This window comes from Sinocyclocheilus rhinocerous, unplaced genomic scaffold (assembly GCF_001515625.1).
Source record: "Sinocyclocheilus rhinocerous isolate Xijiao unplaced genomic scaffold, SAMN03320098_v1.1 scaffold615, whole genome shotgun sequence".
Classification (NCBI taxonomy): domain Eukaryota; kingdom Metazoa; phylum Chordata; class Actinopteri; order Cypriniformes; family Cyprinidae; genus Sinocyclocheilus; species Sinocyclocheilus rhinocerous.
The window spans coordinates 3,179,398-3,198,373 of NW_015631049.1; the positions used below are offsets into that span (position 1 = coordinate 3,179,398).

An 18,976-nucleotide genomic window follows, 5' to 3' on the forward strand; every position below is an offset into this window, starting at 1 on the left:
AAAACATTCCAGGAATTTTCTCCAAGTAATGGTTGAGTGACGTGACATGTGGCCAAGTATGGTGACCCATACTTGGAATTAGTGCTCTGCATTTGAACCCATCCAAAGTGCACACACACAGCAGTGAACACACACACACACCCGGAGCAGTGGGCAGCCATTTATGCTGCAGCACCCGGGGGTTCGGTGCCTTGCTCAAGGGCACCTCAGTCGTGGTATTGAAGGTGGGAGAGAGCGCTGTACATTCACTCCCCCAACCTACAATCCCTGCCGGTACGAGACTCGAACCCACAACCTCTGGGTTACGAGTCTGACTCTCTAACCATTAGGCCACGACTTCCCCCTATAATAATGTACAGAAAATATTGTGTTTTTTTAACCTTAAACCGCATAAACACATTTCATTACACCAAATACACAAAATAATGTTCTTTTTTAGCAACATCATATGACCCCTTTAAAATTGATCATCCGAGTCTAATATGATCCAGCGGGCCGTACTAAAAGACACTGCGGGCCGTATACGGCCGCCAGTTGCCCATCCCTGCACTAGAGGAATGAAGTGTGGCTACAAAACTAACGAATGTATTCCGATCTCCTCACAGACAGGGTCACAAGAAGGATTTGAAAAGTGGGGGATACATTAAGGCTGGGGTCTTTGAAGAGTAGAAGAGAGAGAGAGAAAGAGAGCGATCGCTGATAACTCTGTGACTGAGAAACTGTCACAGTGTGTGCAAGGTTCAAGACTGTGGTCATTTGCTTTGGCAGCAGTTCTTTGGCCAGCTTTCACTTTGCTTTTCTTAGCCTCTCTTAGATTGAAAAGAGGGTCTCAGAGGGCTCTAAAGGTGTCTGTGCAGTCTGGCTCTGATAAGCAGTCAGGCAGTTTTATGTCAAGCCTGTCTGTTCACATTCAGTCCGTGCCAACTCATGAGCCCTGCAGTTTATTACACTGTTGGGATGGGGAAAGTTTAACCTGACAGATTCACTCAACTGAAGCAGAACACAGCTATATTTATTTAAACAGATAAATAATTTATTAAAATATTAACTGTTATTATACTGACTGATCATAGTTTTGCTTGCCTTATTCTTTCTTCATATTATTACTTTGTTTTTTTTATGCACGTTCAAAATGACTGCTGTGATTTGGTGGACAACTAATTTAAGTTGCAGAAACATTTAATGCAGTGATACCATTTTGTAAACCTATTTTATAAAGTTATCTTTATCTAAAAAATTTTCTTCAATTATCATGCATGAATGCAAGTTTTATGAGGCCATAAGAACTTAATAGAATATCTGTACTTTATCCATATTTGCTTTAAAAAAAATTCAAATGGCAGGAGTGGATAAATTAACCGAAAAGAATAAAGGGTCCATTACAGCACCTTGTGGACAATATGCAAGAATATACAACAGTGGACAAACATGCATTATAGTTTTTTTTTTTTTCTGAAGATTAATATTTTCATCACAGTGTCATTTATGCCACCCAAATAATGAAATGAGCTTAGCATTCTGTGGTGAAAATAAAGGTTAAAGATGTCTGGGACAAGGTAAAGCAAAACTCTACACAAATAACATTTTAAACACATAAAGTGTCAAAATATACAACAGTTTTTATGTGACCTTCATATAGCAAAGGGGAAAAAACTATATTTTTAAATAGAAATCAACCTCTGGGACATAGAGTGTCGAAATTAAAACAAACAAACCAACTTATACATTCATGGGAATATAGGAATTTTCGCAAAAATCTTGATGTTTTGTCAGCTAGTCCTATATATAAGGCTACACTAACAATTGTATGTAGCTGTAGTTCTACAAATCATACAGCAGGGGTAGCTGTTGAGCTATGACAGAATTGCCATAGACGAAAGCTTCAGGGTACAGCTCCTGAATATTTTCAATACATGTTTACATGTTTACAATTTTTAGTACATTTTAACAATAAAACATTCAATGCCATTTGTCAAGAAACCGATTACCACATTTTTCATAAACCTATGCGTTCACGCTATTAAAAGCACAAGAGGCACACATGTCAGGTCAAAATGACATTTTCACGTTTGTTATACATGGCTATGTTGCTGAAGCAGAGTTTTTATATTACGGCAGATATCTTCCTCTCGCCTGCATCTCCACCGGTCGTTTCTATGAAAAACTGTTTTTTGCATAATCTCTTTGGCGTTTGTTTGTAAAGTGGTGCGCTGCAGGGGCTTTGCGCATGCGCAGAGGGATCGGGCTCATCTTGTTGAGTTCATCTTGACTCTCAGAAGAACTCCCTGAATGGTGAAAGGCCCCGCTGAAAAGACCAGAATGAATTCCCAGCATGCTTTATGCTTGTTAGCGCTGGTTTGGTGCAGATGAAGCTGGTTATTTCCTAGAATCCCTGTTTTGGATGAGGTTTTGGTCACTTTTCAGCTGGTCAGGCTGAGAGACCGTCTTAAACCAGCTAAAATCAGTTCTGTTGAACTTTTTTCATAACTAACCATGCCAATCTTGCAGCAGTGGCAGCTCTTCCTTCAACATTTCTCCCAATATCACTGATTTGTCAGTGAGTCTGCATGATCACAGACTAACAACCCCCAACGCTTCCCCGACAGTCTCACCACGACACTGCGAATCAAAGACATGGAGAACTGAGACCGAGCAAAGGCGGCCCAACTTCATTTAGAAAAGAGTCACCATTCAAAGCCTGCTTGCCCTTCTTTCAAAACCCTTATTAGACTTGGTGAAAGGAGATTACAAGCAAATAAAATTACTTTAATTGTAATATTGGATTTCATAATAGCCTCAGATATGTAATTATGCCCCTCTTAAACTTTTCATTAAAAAAACATTTGGCAACAACAAAGGACATTATGCCGGAGCAGCTTGTAGGTATTAGAAATATTTCTCTGGGAAAGAAAATAATGAGCAATCCAAATAAAGCACAGAAGGACGAGGAACTGATACCAGGTGAAAGAGCAGCGTTAATTAATGTGAGATTCAGTGCACATGCAGAAGAACAAAACAGGAACAAAACACAGAGCGCCTGCCATTTTCATGCATGATGGACATTTTATCTCTCACAAACAGCCTCCGAGTGAACAGATTTATGCCTGCATGTGTCAAAATGTAATACGTTTTATTATTATGGCCATTCCATATAAAAGATTCAGAGATGTATCGAAATTCTGGATGCAGAAGATAATGGAGGCATGATTTGTATTAATGTATGTGTTGTCTTATCCTTATCAGTGTTGGTTTGGTGTGGGTAATTCACTAGCAAACTTGGCAAAAAAGCTGGTCAAAGAAGGTATCAGTCTAAGCTCGTTTTCGTTGTCACAGGATCTCGCAGTTCTGAAAAGAAAAGTAGGAACTGTGAGATAAACTTGCAAGTGTGAGAGAAAAAAAAGTCAGAATTGTGAGATAAAAAGTCATAATTGCATTTTTTTTCCCATGGTGGAAAAAAAAAATTGTGGAATATAAACTCAGAATTCAGGAAAAAGTCAGAATTGCGATATGTAAACTCAGAATTGTGAGATATAAAATAAATAAATAAATAAATATAAAAAAAAACATAGGACAAAAAAGCAACAACATGGCAACCTCAGTGCCAAAAAACCCAACAACAACAACAAAAAACTCCTAATTAGTATTTGATGTTATTTTCTAGCAGAAACATCTCAGCATTCTTAAAACAAGAACATTTTAAATGAATCATCAAAGATAATATGACTTGTTTTCAAAGAATCTTGAAATAAATTTATTTTTCTTATGCCACTGCCAAATAGTTTCCCCCCCTTATTTCTAGCGTAAATGTCTTTGTTTGATTTATGCTTATTAAAAGAAAAGAAAAAAAATGTGCCAATGGGATAAGAAAAATAAACTTAATTCAAAGTATATCAAAATTCATAAATATGAATATTCATAATTAAAAATTACATTTATAAAACCTTTTAAAGGACGTTTGGATATTTTCATTGGTAAACAAACCAAAAACACAGATTAAGAAAATAATTTTTTGCATTGTTTGAAGTGGATATTTCCATAGGTACACATTTCCATAAAATCGCTTCTATGGAAACCTCCTCTTTGCATAAACCCATTGGTATTTGTTTATAAGTTGGCCAACTTCTCTTTTGACCTTTCCACGATGGCTACACTGAGCCCTCGGAAGAAGAAAAGGAGTGTCAGCACACACCGTGTGACTAAAACCAGCAAGCCGAAAGCAAAAGATAAAGTGCATTCTTGGGCGACAACCTGTCCAGGAGAGGTTGAGCTTGATAGCAGCTCTTGTTGTTTTGATGGGCTAAATAGCCGGTTGTCAACAGAAGCCAAACGCTGATGGTTGAGCCACTGTGTAATGGCGGGTTTAGGCTGATAGTCGGATGTCTACAGCCAGGAGTGGTTAGCAAGCTTTACTAAACGTGGCTGTTATGTGTTGGTTTTACATGCATATGCACACTATGTGAACAACCTTTGATGGTCCGGTGCCAGGGAGTGATATGCTGTCTCTTGTGAAATGCAGTTCTATGGAAATTCAAATATTTGAAATTACGAACATGCTCAGGTCAATGCACTTTGCTGACTGGCTAAGCATTTGCGCTGTACAAAGGCTTATGTTGGTTGTAGCCCTGCAACCACTACAGAAACTGCCCCTAAGCTATATGCAGGGAGAGATAAGATATGAGGATTGTTATGTGTTCATGTAGTGATAACAGATAAGTGAGGTTGTCTTTTTTTTTTTTTTTTTTCAAAGCAGGCTGCCAGACAGTATAGACCAGAGCAGAGCTGGTCTTTTCGACAAGGGAGGAATGCGGAGCTTTTGAGCTCAGGCCAGGCATCTGCAATCATTTAGCCAAGGGTGTGCATACAGTGCCCTCCCATCTCCCCCTCCAGCAATCATACAGCTCTGAATACTGTACAAAGCCAGCTTAAAAACACAGGGTCAAGTACAGGGCGGTTGTCAGATGTTTGTTGTTAGTCATATGCCAGAAGTGAAAGCGCACAGATTAAGAGATTTTGCTTTTTTCGTGGACACCTAAAAGCACACATTTGCATCACAGGCCAAAGCTATATGCGCCCTCCTTATAACCAAATAAGTATCAGAAGAGTAGTGAAACGATGTGGAGAAAATGTAAGTAGTGCCTGCATGGCCCTGCAATACCCACCGCCATGATGCTAGGCTATACTGAGTGCTTGCTATACCGGCCCATGGTTCAGGTCTTTTGTCTGTTCTATTGTTTTATTAATGAAAATTTGGACAACTTACATTAGAAATTTAATACTTACAATATACACTACCATTTAAAAGTTTGGGGTCAGTAAAAAAATAAAATAAAATAATAATAATAATTTTAAAAAAGTAAAATAATTTGATACAATTCAAGAAAATTTTTATATTTTTTTCAGTAAGGATGCATTAAATGGATCAAAAGTGACAGTAAAGACATTTCTATTGTTACAAAAGATTTCTATTCATCAAAGAATAAAAAATATATATAATGGATTTCACAAAAATATCTTTGGTTCAGAGTTTTGCCATCACAGGAATAGATTACAATTGAAAATATATTCAAATAGAAAATTGTAATAATATTTCCCAATATTACTGTTTTGACCATTTTTTTTATCAAATAAATGCAGCCTTGGTGAACATTAAACATCTTACTGACTCCAGACTTTTGAACAATTGATTTTGACTTTTAAATACTTTTAAACTTGGTGATCTTCTGTATCTTAGTTTGTTCATTTAAATCAATGACAAAGTTATCCTTGCCATTAAAAAAAAAAAGACCTCTGACACATTTTTAATTTGAAAAACAGGTTTTCTGTTGCTTGGATACAAATATTTGCATTTATTTGTAATGAAAATTGGCATGGACACGGAAGATAAACAGAAATATCAAGTAATATAATAAAACAAACAAGATACATACACATAAACAATATTAACTAATTTAATATTTTAAAACAGTAGTTTGTTGTCCATCCAAAAAAAAACTTAATTTCTCCTTTGGATCATAATAGAATTCACTGAATGTGACACCAGACCTAAAACAACCTTCTCCATGTGAGTGAAGACCGTCTCATATGCGGTGGCCAAGCAGACATCCATATATTTGTGAGAATCAAACAGAGTCAGTGTTTATAGAGTTCACACATAATTGCTTGAAGGAATAAATCAAAGTTTCACTGTTTGATGTGAGAAGTCTCGCTTTCCAATGGAGAACCCAAACAATCTTTGGCCATAGAGGAGGATTGTATTACCTGATGAGAGCTAGATTGCTATTCATTACTCATGAAATGAACTGAACATCTACTATAATGTGATATTAGCGATATATGTTGTTTGCAGTTTTATTTTGGCAGAATACACAGCTATTCTTGAAACAGTCAATGGAGCATGATGCTTTTTGCCTGTGACTGTGAGCGTGTAGTTACAGCATCTGCCAACAGGGCCTAATGGGGTGGCACTAAACAGTCAAACCTTAATTTTTAAAAAATCCTGACATTATATTGGAACTAGCCTTGTGCCGGTATTCGGTAATGGGATAAATCACGGTAATGAATATGCACGATATTGTTATCGTGGGCACTTCTAAATACCGTGAATAATTATATATTACAAATTATTCAGAATTTTGAATGCATTTTAAGAATACTTTTCCCATAAACTGGTCAAAATGCACAACACCGCTGTATGCTGCGTGAAAGACGCGTGCGCACTCTGATGTAAACAAGCGCGGACGTGAAGCACATGGCGGAACATGTGAGAGACGCTCTGGATGAAAGCGCACTTTCACTCTCTGACAGCAGATGGCGCTAAACTGCAGAAATAATAATAATAATAATAATAATTCATTTAAATGCAGCCGTTACCCCGGAAACCCTGTAAACAAAGCAGCTGCACTACTTTCTGTTTCTGAATCGTGTTTAAATGATTTAAACAGCCATTCAGATTTGTGTATTTGCTATGATGTTCATCACAGCGCCAAATACTTACATATTTAGACTTAATAGGCTATTTATTTTCAAACTTTTTTTTTACATTTTAATCTGGACTACAACATTCCCTAGATATTGTTTGAAAGTGTTTTGATTCTTTATTGTTCGGTCACACTTTACATTAGGGCTTCATTAGTTAACATTAGTTAATTCATTAGTTAACATAAACTGCCAATGAAAAATTCTTCTGAACATTCATTAATCTTAGGTATTCCAATATTTAATAACAGGATGTTAAAATCGAGAGTTGCAGCTGTGTTATTTAATGAGCAAGACTTGTATTTTTTAAACAAGGATTAATAACTTCTGTAGCAAATGTAGCTATTGGTCATTGTGAATGTTAATGCATTAACTAGCTAATGAGGTCTTATTGTAAAGTGATACCTATTGGTCTTTATAGTTCTTTTGCACTTTAATCTGTGTAAAACTTTTAACTTTATACATTTTTCTGTATTGCTTTATTGCATTTAAATGTTCAGTTCTTTTTGTTATAAGAAAAAAGTTATTAAACCTGTTATACTGTATTATGACAGCACTTTTTTTTAACTTAATTTCAATATCGTGACAATACCGTATACCGTAATAAAAGCATTAGCAATTCATCGCAACATGAAAATTTGATACCGGCATATCCCTAATTGGAACAAATTGAAAAGTCAGTGTATGAGAAAGCTTTTCTTCTACTCTTCTTCTCTATTGAGCATAGCATCTGTAGCATCTGTATCCACCAATCTACTCTATTCCTCCACCCTGTACTGGCAGCGCAGATTGCAGGTCGTCTGAATATCACGCCAGCTTCTCTCCACTATAACCTCCTCCATCTCTGCCAGATGAACCCAGCTGCATAAATTCTCATTGGCTTTTACGGTTTGTATACACAATGATGCCTGTGTATGTGAGTGTGAGGAGTCAGGCAGCCAGCTTTCACTGAGGCATGAAGAAAGAGGGAAAAAATCATTTAAAAAAAAATAAAAATGAATGAAAGTGGAAAAATGATTTAGCTGCTGGGGCTCAGTTGGTCTGTCTGGAATTCTCTCTCTCTCTCTCTCTCCTTTCCTCAATTTCCCATCTTTTTCTGACTACTTTACATCTTTACACTCACTCTTTTTCTCATTTTAACCCTCTATGTCATCATATCTCAGTGGCTTGCTTGTTTTTCGAATGAACAATTATTTGTTTCCATTCCGTTCCCTCGTATGTCCCTGTTTGCAGTGGACGTGTTTCTGTCCAGAAGCACTAAGAGTCAGACAGCATTTCTGGAGTGCCGAGCCTGTGGCAGTATATTTGGAGGTGTAGACAGACTTAGATGCTATTCTATCACTTCAGTCTGGAATTCACTCCATCTGAGGTCAGTTGGTGCTTCACTGTGTTATATGGTCTGCAAGGATTTGGTCAATATACTGAAGCACAGTTATGGAGTAAATGATATACTGTATACTTTCAAGGTACCATACCATCTGATACCACCACTGTATATATACTTTTCAGGGTGTAGATTCAGGGTATAGTTTAATATATTTATTCTCCTTAGATTTATGTCACTCCACTTCTGCTGGTGTCAGATAATAATACTCTATTTTTGGTCACACTTTAGTTTCTTTAGTTGGTTAGTATCTTTTAACTACGACTTTTGCATCAATAAACTCTTAATTTGCTGCTTATTAATAATAAGGTAGTTGTTATGTTTAGGTATAGGGAAGGATTAAGGGATCATAAATATGGTCATATGGAATAAGGTATCAATAAGTGCTTTATTGGGGAAGTCGTGGCCTAATGGTTAGAGAGTCGTAACCCAAAGGTTGCGAGTTCGAGTCTTGTACCGGCAGGGATTGTAGGTTGGGGGAGGGAATGTACAGCCCTCTCGCTAAAAAATGGCTTTAATGTAATATACTACATAAGACATTTAGATCACCTTCATAATGCTTTTATGGTGTTTTTTTGTTATTTTGAATCTTGACAGTCCTCATTTACATGTTCAAGAGAGGTCAAACAGGTTTGGAACAACATTCCATAATATTAATATAAGACAGCAATACTGTGTAAGGAAGAAACCTTGGAAGAGTCCAACACTAAGCAGCCCATTTTCAGTCCATCAGTTCAACAGCTTTTCTGTCTCACAGGTATAACAGAGACGGTGGCCCAACTTGCATCTGGCTGGGTGACAGACAGGAATCTGGTTCACAAATATCACTACCATAAGGCCTACCTGATCCTGTGTGGTGTGGTCAATCTTCTCTCCCCTCTGGCCACCTCATACATCTTGCTCATGGTCTACGCTGTCTTCTTTGCCATCTTCTGTGGGGGGTACATGGCTCTCCTACTTCCTGTACTGGTGAGTACTGGCAGGACTGTGCATGTGCCATTGGCATAGTAAAGCATTCTTCATAACACTTCATAACGATTATGTATAAATGTGTATATATAGATAATATACTATAATTTAGTTAAGTTTAAAATTGAAATGTCAGTTGTCTTTGTTTAATTGTTTTGGCACTTTCAATGTTGGCAATGTTACCAGCAGCTTGAAAATATGTCTTAGGAGTTATGAGCTCAGTTCTGTTCATTAAAAATATGTGTGTGGACCGGCAGGGTGGGAACATCTAATGCAGTTTCCTTCACTCGTATTATATGTGCTCATGGAAAGGTCTTCTTTCTAGTTCTGAGTCATTGAGTTCTTGTGCTGTAATACTGTAAAGTAAGGAGAGAGGGATAGATTGACAGTCAGCACTGCAGTACACCCGTTCCTTTGGAAGGAATCTTCGGTTTTACCTTTCAAATATTTTTTACAACCTATGGATTGGAATCACTCTGAACCAGATAGACAGTATTAGTGCCTAAAAGGCCCCTGGGGGAAAACAGTCTGTTGCTAACATGTATAGACATTAAATAAAGGATAGTTTACCCAAACATTCTGCAAATTCTGTTGTCATGTACTCACCCTCAAGTTGTTCCAAACCTGTATGAATGTCTTTCTTCTGCTGAACACAAAAGAAGATATTTTGGAGAATGTAGGTTACCAAATTGTTCTAGTCTCCATTGTATTTTTCCCCCATACTATGGAAGTCAGTGAGGACCAACAACTGTTCGTTTATGTTCAAAAGAAGAAAGAAACTCATACACGTTTGGAACAACTTGAGGGTGAGTAAATAATAATAGCAGAATTTTCATTTTTGGTGAACTAAGAGACTAATCAAATATTGATCATTTGTGAACTCCCTGAACCTCAAGAAAGCAATTAAAAATAAAATTTGCATCAACACAATGCCATTGCTTGTCTGATTGTAATATGCAAATCAACTGTTCTATTATGAGTAAATTTGATTAAGAGAATTACTGTAGTAAAGCGAATGGTTTTTCATACTGCATGGTGCTAAAAAAAAGTATGAAAATGTATGAAATATATACACTACCGTTCAAAAGTTTGGGGTCAGTAAGATTTTTTTTTTTTTTTCAGCAAAGATGCATTAAATTTAGATGCATTAAAAATTCTTTATTGTCATAAACAGTTTTGCATCGTTATAAAATTAGTTTACATTGTTACTTTTTATTCATCAAAGCAGCCTGGTGAATGAATATATATATATATATATATGTATATATATATGATGAATTATTAAAACATTTTATAAGAGTATGGCATTTAAAAACAACTTTTTCTTTAATGATGAAGCCTTGTCTATTTTTGGGGAAGTCGTGGCCTAATGGTTAGAGAGTCGGACTCGTAACCCAAAGGTTGCGGGTTCGAGTCTCGTACCGGCAGGGATTGTAGGTGGGGGGAGTGACTGTACAGCGCTCTCTCCCACCTTCAGTACCACGACTGAGGTGCCCTTGAGCAAGGCACCGAACCCCCAACTGCTCCCCGGGCGCCGCAGCAAAAAAAATGGCTGCCCACTGCTCCGGGTGTGTGTGTGTGCACTTTGGATGGGATAAATGCAGAGCACTAATTCCGAGTATGGGTCACCATACTTGGCCACGTCACATCACTTTTTCACTTTATACGTATTAATAAATTGCCAATCTGCTAGTAATATGCATGCTAATAAGCATTAATAGTCAGAATTGGTCCCTAAACTAAAGTGTTACCCTGTTTTTGTACTGAGGGGGAATTCAGGTAAATGAGCCAGATATGGATCAAGGGTTACATAATAGTTACATAAAAATAAATGTAACCTTTTAAAAACTGTACTTGACACATAGCACCACAGAGCAATTCCTTTGACGAATTGGTTGGGAAAACCAGAAAAAATGCCAATTGATAATCTTCAACAATAAAGCTGATATATTTGTAAGAAGCAAATTTACATTTAATAGTATTAAATTATATGAGAAAAATAAGAGTTTTTATTTATTTGGCACATTTTAGCTGAACAGGTAAAATGTATGGGATGTTAATATGTGGAAATTATAGGCTGAAATTGAGAATGTTAAAAATGTGTCCTACTTTATTGTATACTTAAGATAATTGGCCAGAGTGCCAGTATGAAAGATAAGTCAAGTGTGTAATTTCTGCTCCTCTATGCAGGCTGCAAAAATAATGACTATTTCCCAATCAAAATGTCTATGGAGAGAACTGTCCGTTAACACTGAAATGTTGACTGGCTTTTTTGAATAATGCTTTTTGCAGTCAGATCGTATATTGGCTAACCAACCAAACCACTTATTAAACACCTTTGCAGTGGCCTTGAAAAGAAAATATAAACGTGAACACTTTCTCTCTGGTTTCTCTATCCGGTCCAGGTCTGGAAAGTGCTAACTAGCTGATTAGAGGGAGACAGCAGAGGTCCAGGGAGGCACAGATGCTCGGTGTCTATGGAATAACCCTCTCAATTACAACATGGCCAAATTGAAACGGATCCCGATTTAACTCTTCCAATACACCTCATTGCAGCTTTCCCAGTCCATCTCTCTCTCCAGCGATGGACCTCTCTGAAGCAGCACGTCCAGATAGGCTGCCAGACGCAGTGGGGAGACCATTGATTCTCAATAACATCACTAATGACTGCACACTGCCTGACACATGCTGCCATTACTTGAGGTGAGGGCCGGGACCGAGGGCAGGGCTGAGCGTGGCACAGCAGATAGAGCCAGTTAGGGATGGTTATGAGGATGAATTTTTTGTTAGTTGGGGAGAAGAATGATGAAGAATGAAGTCACAAGTCAGAAAGACTCGGTCAATACTTAAGGGACAGTAACCTCTGGTTGTCTTATTTGCGGGACAGACAACCTTTGATCTATTCTTTTTCAGTTTCTTTCACTTCTTCATCCTCGCCTTCTTGATTCATCCCTCATTAGCAGGCGTCACTCCCATTAATGAGTCCAGACCGCGGGTCAATACGGCACTAGCCTCAGAGTCAATACCAGTTACCTGCAACACAAACACTCAAAAGTTGCACTTGCAGAAAATCAATATTGTGTTGCAGGCCTATCCCATCACCATTCTCATCCTACTCTCTACAGCACAGCTGACAAATGCTCTCTCCTGTAAAAATATACTAAATAGCAACTGTGGAGAAAGCACAAATATTTAAATTGTAAAGTGAATTTGTAGAGTACAATTTTAAGTGTAAATCATGGTAGTATTTGCTGTACTGAATCTAATTCATGCTAATTAAAAATTAAAAAATATATATTATACATATTTTTGTAAGTATATGTATATATATAGCATATATTTGTGTAAGTATATGTAATTACATATAGAAATTAATCAAATTAATTATAAAAATTAATAATATTATAAATTAATTTATTATGAACTATTATTGAAATATAATTATTAATTATAAAAATTAAAAATGATTTAAAAATATTTGATAAATAATATTATAATCATTGTGTCCAGACAGGTGATTCTTGTTACTTTATTGTAGTGATGAGAATGAGATTTTCTTTCTCAGTAGAGGGTAAAATGTGCTGCTTTGTCATGAAAATAAATAGTAACAAAAAAACCTTATGGTTATAATATAGGCTACTGTTCCTATGACCCAGGAACTTCATCCATCCTTGTCTTTGAAACTTTGCACACTTCATCAATACATTATTCAGTAAATCCTGAAGTCTATAATTAAATAGCAGACAGGTATGCAGATATAAGGTCCAACCTTTATTCCATACATTTTTAAACCATGAATGTTCATTTTCATTTTTTCACGCCTAAAGCTCTACTTGTTTTGTATACAAGAGTCTAAGAAAAACAACTGCACAACACCACAAGGTCGACAGAAAGAGTCTATTGCCACCCCAACCATTCCAATATGTTTCTCAGATGTCCAGGTTTTGTAGCTGGAGATGTGTTCACTGCTAAAGCAATTCCTTTATGACCCGGAAGTTTATAGCTGTTTGTTTCATTGGCTCTTCATTGGACAAATGAATAACAGTTATCCAGGTTCTTACTTTTAGAACTCCATTTGATAACCGTCCAATCAGAACACTCTTAATCCTCTTTGCATAGATTGCATCGCCATAACTGCACCCCCATTTGAGTCCTCCCCTCTGATTGGACAGCTCCGTCACCATGGTTTTCAACCTGGAAGTGGTTCTGTTTAATTTCATTGTTTTTTAGAAACATTTAAAAAGCCTAACAAATGTACAATGTCATTTAGTTCCAAGTAATATCAACAAGATATTTACAATATCTTTAAACTTTACATAAACCAAACAAGAATATTGTAACACATATTTGTCTGCATATCTCGAAAAGAAAATCAAGCAAACAAACAAAAAAACCTCCAAAATGTAACTTTGTACATGGTCAGGACTGAATATTTCCAGGTACCATAGAGCCAATCAGTTGTCAAACAGAGAGATCATACCAATTCAGATATGTAGGTATCCATATCCAGCAGCTCACTAGGATAAATACAGGGCAGGGAACAAATTAAACTTAAAGGGATAGTTCACCTTAAGTTGCTGGTCCCCACTGACTTGCATAGTGTTTTTTTTCTTCTCCATACTATGGAAGTCAATGGGGACCAGCAACTGAAGGTGAACTATCCCTTTAATGCAAATACATAAAAAAATGTCTGTACATTAAGGATAGGAAATGTACAAACAAATTTCAGAATGTCTTTTCACATGAAAAAATGAAAAGGCATTGGATTAATATATTATCAAATTTCTGTTTGGTGGTTCACGTTCACGTCTTAGGTTTGGAGCTACCAAGAGTTGGAGCTAACAACTCTTTTCTTCCACTCCAATCATTTGAAAAAGCCAGTTGATGTGCTTGCTCCAAGGTACAAATATCTGTACAAATTACACATACCTATTTATCATTTACTCTATTTTGTGTGAAAATAAGTGCATGTTGCCTGTGTCCAACTCAAGTGAGGCATTTTCCTTTCTAGTATGTTACCGTGCCTCCACTTCTTTGGGGTTGCGTGACGGTGAGTACTCCCGAGGGTCCTGGGTGGTGATTGGCGTAGTCCGTCTTGGCGACGCCGGTCTGGCAGCACCAGAGGGTACCAGAGGAGGAGGGGCACTTAGTGCTGCAGTTGGGGGTGTCCGGTTAAGAAGTCCATTATGACCTGTTGAAGGGCTAAGCCTTGGGTACGGCATCCCGCCAAGGTGTGACATAAAAGGCGGCATGTGGGGTAAGTGTCCTTCAATGGGCGATTGGTGAAGTTGGTGAAGCCTTGCTCGATCCAGTTCCTCCCGTAAATGCAACCTTTCCCTTTCTTCAGCCTGTTGCCTCAGTCTCTCCTGTTCCCGCCGAAATTCCAGGAGGTGTTCGTGGTGCGAGTAGTCATGTGGCTCCCGATCCCGATAGGGCCGTTCTGGATCGTAGACACCAGGGAAACGGTGCCCAGGTTCGGAACGAAGCTGGAAATCCATGCGCCGTTGAAAGTCGAGGTTTCGGTAAGCCTCTCGAAGAGGATCCCAGGAAAACGCCGGATGAGGAAGGCGGTCTCGACCTGCTGCAAGAGGGCTGACTCCCATAAACGGTGCCATGCGGGTGCGTTCAAGTGCATTCAGACTTCCCATTTGATGCATGGCACTCAGAGTGAGCGGCAATGAGTGTGGCATGGGGACACTGTGAAGTGAGGATAGTGTTGGAGGGTCACTACAGCGAGGAGATGGCGGAGGAGGCTGATGGGATAGTGCAGGGTGGTGAGCTATTGGTGTGGTTTGATGAGGTGGAGGAGGGAGTTGAGGTTTAGTGGCAGCTTCGGATCCAACCACCATCACGTCCTGGTCTTCCTTGCATTCTTCCTTGATCTTCATATCGTTCTTCACCTTCTGTAGTAGATCCCCTGAGCTGGTTTCCTTCCTATCCCTCTCCACTTCTTTAATCGGTAGCGGTTGTGGGATACCCATCTTGATTCCTGCATCATTAAGGACATTTTTCGAGTATGGAGAGGGCGATCGGTGAACGGATTTTAGAGAGTCTTCCGAGGAACGTCTGTCTGTGATCTCCTTCCCTGGAGAACGACTTTCCTTCACCTTTATGTCTCCCAAAATGCCAGCCTCTCGTTGACGGTCCAACAGCTCTTTCTCAGGCTCACGGTTGCGGTCGGCACTACCACTACGGTGTCTGCCGGAGTCGGTCGAGTTCTGGCTGTTTGAGCGGATCAGGCTGCTGATCTGGTAGCTAACTGGAGCGGAAGCTGGAGAAGAGCGGTTCGAATGGCGGTTACGATCTAAAGAGTCTCTGCAACAGGAAAGAACCCATGATTAGTTGACTAATCAGAGACCAAAATTAGGCAAAATAACATGCTTTGGTCCATGAAATCAGCAACACCAACCTGTCTTTATCTTTCTCTTCTTTCCCAACAGAAGAGTCCCTTTTTTCTCTCTCCCGTTCTTTTTCTTTCTCCCGCTCTCTCTCTCTTTCATGGCTGTTTGCCGAGCTGCTTCTTTCTGCATCTGCAGATTTGGGCCACTGTGGAGGGGTCGGGAAGGAAGGTGGTGTTCGGTGCAGCCGATTCCAGGTGTCATGATGAGGACTACTGAGACCAGGCAGCCCTGGACCCTCTTTGGGTCCAAACACACTGTTGGCCCCTGAAATGACAAAAAAGTAACATCAGTTGAACAGATCACAGTCCAGTTCTGTCGAGGTTCTCCATACACAAGCTGAAAGGTTAATGGCGGATAGTAGTTTCTTCTACAAATGGGGTACCAAGGGCTGCTTTTGAAGACTTTTCAGCAGAGAACAAATGAATGACCAGCGGGGTCATGAGCTACGCAAAGTAAAGCGTTCCATAGAGATTCATTTCAATGCAATCAGTTTCACTACAATAAGTCCCGTTCAGCCAATGAAGGAAGAAGGGAGAGGAAATGAAATATGGCAAACCCTCCACCCTACTTTGCAAGCAACTAATGAATGCAAGAGCAATGCTAAACCAGTTGGGTTGTGAATTTGGCAAATGATTGTCTGCGGTAATGCCTGCCTCCCCCGCTTCCCTAAACTCTCATTTGGCATTTTGCTGCAAAGCTAAGTGCCTTTCTTTCATTCCCATCTCCTTTTTATTCCCTCTGCACTCTCTGTGGTCTAGAGCTAAGCTGTGCTGCACTGAGTCGAGCTAGAGGCCGGGGCTTACCGAGGGCTGGGTTGCCTAATCCACCGAAGGCACTGCTTGAAAGGTTGCTGAGGCCGCCAAAGGTACTGGAGCGACTGAATGGATCTGCAAAATGCCAAACAGGGATTAGCGACGCGGGGCCGGAGGTGCCCGACCATTCCAACCGGCTTTTCTCTAACAAGCAAGCTTTGTTTTTTGCGTCACTGTTACTGCTGCTATTCTAACTCCCTAAGGGTTGTTTATTTCTCCCAGTAAGACTGTTGGAGAGTGTTCACTGACTGCAGATTAGGCAGCAAGAGGTGCTGACATGAAGAGCAATAACTGATTGGAGTGTGATAGCTAGGGACATGTTGAAATGTCCGATGTGAAAAATGATTAAATGACAGCAAACAGCTCATGTGTCTCCCATCTCCTCTAGAGATTTCTGTGATTCTTCCATCTACTTACCCCTCAAAATATTAAGCTATGCATAAATACGTACCTTGCTATGGGTGAAGGAGCCCAAATCATTCATACAGTTGCATTTATAATTAAATTAAATACAAACAACCTACCTCCAGCCCACATAAGAAAAAAACACAATTCAGTGTTTTCTATGTAAAACATAAATTTAAATTCCTGAACTCCAAGAATGGATTTATGACTAATCTACAGAATACTTAAGCAAGCAGTCATTTAGCACATGCTTTTATCCAAAGCAACTTACAATATACTAATTTACATGAACAATCCCCCTGGAACAACCTGGAGTGTTTTGCTTAAGGGCACAATAGTGGTAAGTTCTTGACTGAGAAACCTTTTGATTACCAGTCCTGAGCTTTCACCACTAGGCAACACCGCACTCAGTTCTGCATTTTACCCGTTTTCTCTCCACTTCCTTTAGGCCCCAGCTGTTTAAGAACTCAAATTGGACTGACTTGAAAGCTCACTGTGTGAAATCAGCATTTAGCTCCTAACTCAAATATCTGAGGCCAGTAAAAAGAAAAAAAAAAAAAAAAAAAAAAAAAAAAAAAAAATAGGATAGATAATATTACTTTTACTATGTTTTGTTGTGGGAAACAAAAGTTGACTTTTGGTCAGAAAGTTCTCTGACACAAAATGTCATGGAAACAAATAACAATTTTGATATTCTTGTTGGTGGATAAAAGATAGTCTTGGATTCCTTCGGATGAAATAAAACATGGTCACTTTACACTGCAAAACATATTGTTATTATGTAACTTTGCCTTGTTTTCCATTTATTTAATCTAAACTATCATATCTTGAATATAAGTCAAAGTATTCACTGTTTATGCTTATATACCTTCCAGTTCAACAAAAAATGTTTACATTCAAGATAAAATATCAAGACTTAATATCTAAAGTAATTTTGCTTAAGTAAGTTTATCTTGTTTTGCTTGAGTATTTTTACAAATTCCAACAAGACAAATTTACTAGTTTAAAATACCCTGCCAATATAATATGTAAGACTGTTTGCTTCCAAATAATTTATTAATCATCATCAATACATTTGAAAGTTGAGCTAAGGTTAAATTTATAATATCTAACCCTTTGGGGAGACACTTCTAAGCCGACTGGTTAATTTGATATCAATTGGCCCAGAAGTGTCTCTGCAAAGGGGAGCCTTATGTTATTCACATGACAACGATGTACTAAAAACTGAAAACTTTTTCCTTTGTTTTTGAAAAATTCTGACTAAAAACTCTGTATTATGCAATCTATGCCAGTAGTTGCACTTTGTAAAGAAACACTATGTGCCTGAGCACATACCTATAGACTGAACTAGTGTTGTCAAAAGACCCGGTACTTTGGTACCAAGTCGGTACTAAAAAAATGAAAACGTTACGGTACCAGTTTTTTTTTTAAAATACCGGTGGTACCGAGTACCCGGTCAACCCGGTTCTTGATGCGCAATCCGAAAGGTGTGCAGATGCATTCTCTTCATAAAAGCTCTGAGACATGGCGACCTCAAAAGGAGGAAACACATCAAACTAACAAAACACTTTGAAGACTGACACCCAGATCAAATGAAAGAGTTCAAGCAGGTAAGTTTCAATTTAATTTTTAATATTTAGATCTTCTGTTATGAATATTATTCCATATTTTAATTTGAATGTTGGATTGAAATAAACATCACCGTTAGCATAGTTAATCGTTAGCATAAGCGCTCCTAAAGCTAATATAATGAGCATTACAATGAAGTTTCTTTATTAACTATTTAATGCTCCTATAACTTTATTAGGGTAAAAAAACAAAAACAAAGACATAATGATATTTACTATTTTTACACACCAGAGGCTTTTAAATGAATTGTGGATCTAAAATATGCGTGTTAGAGAATGTACAAATGGTTAACATTATGTCATATCAGTCTGTCAGAAAAGCAGTTCTGGGCCTTTTTTTTTTTAAGCTAACTTAGTTAGTTGTTATTCTTGGCTGGATAACTCTAGCAGGTTTTAAAAGCC

General features: G+C 38.2%; 1 protein-coding gene across 1 annotated transcript in view; it reads right to left on the reverse strand.

The window, feature by feature from the left end:
* Positions 1–13,965: 13,965 nt before the first annotated feature.
* The window catches only part of LOC107741284 (autism susceptibility gene 2 protein-like), a 21,582-nt gene continuing 16,571 nt past the window's right edge, over positions 13,966–18,976 (reverse strand). The window contains exons 17-19 of the mRNA XM_016553981.1: positions 16,533–16,616; positions 15,738–15,993; positions 13,966–15,643 (exon numbers count right to left, since the gene is read on the reverse strand). Coding sequence (XP_016409467.1) covers positions 14,344–15,643; positions 15,738–15,993; positions 16,533–16,616 — 1,640 coding nt within the window. The 3' untranslated portion in view covers positions 13,966–14,343. The remainder of the gene's footprint in view (positions 15,644–15,737; positions 15,994–16,532; positions 16,617–18,976) is intronic.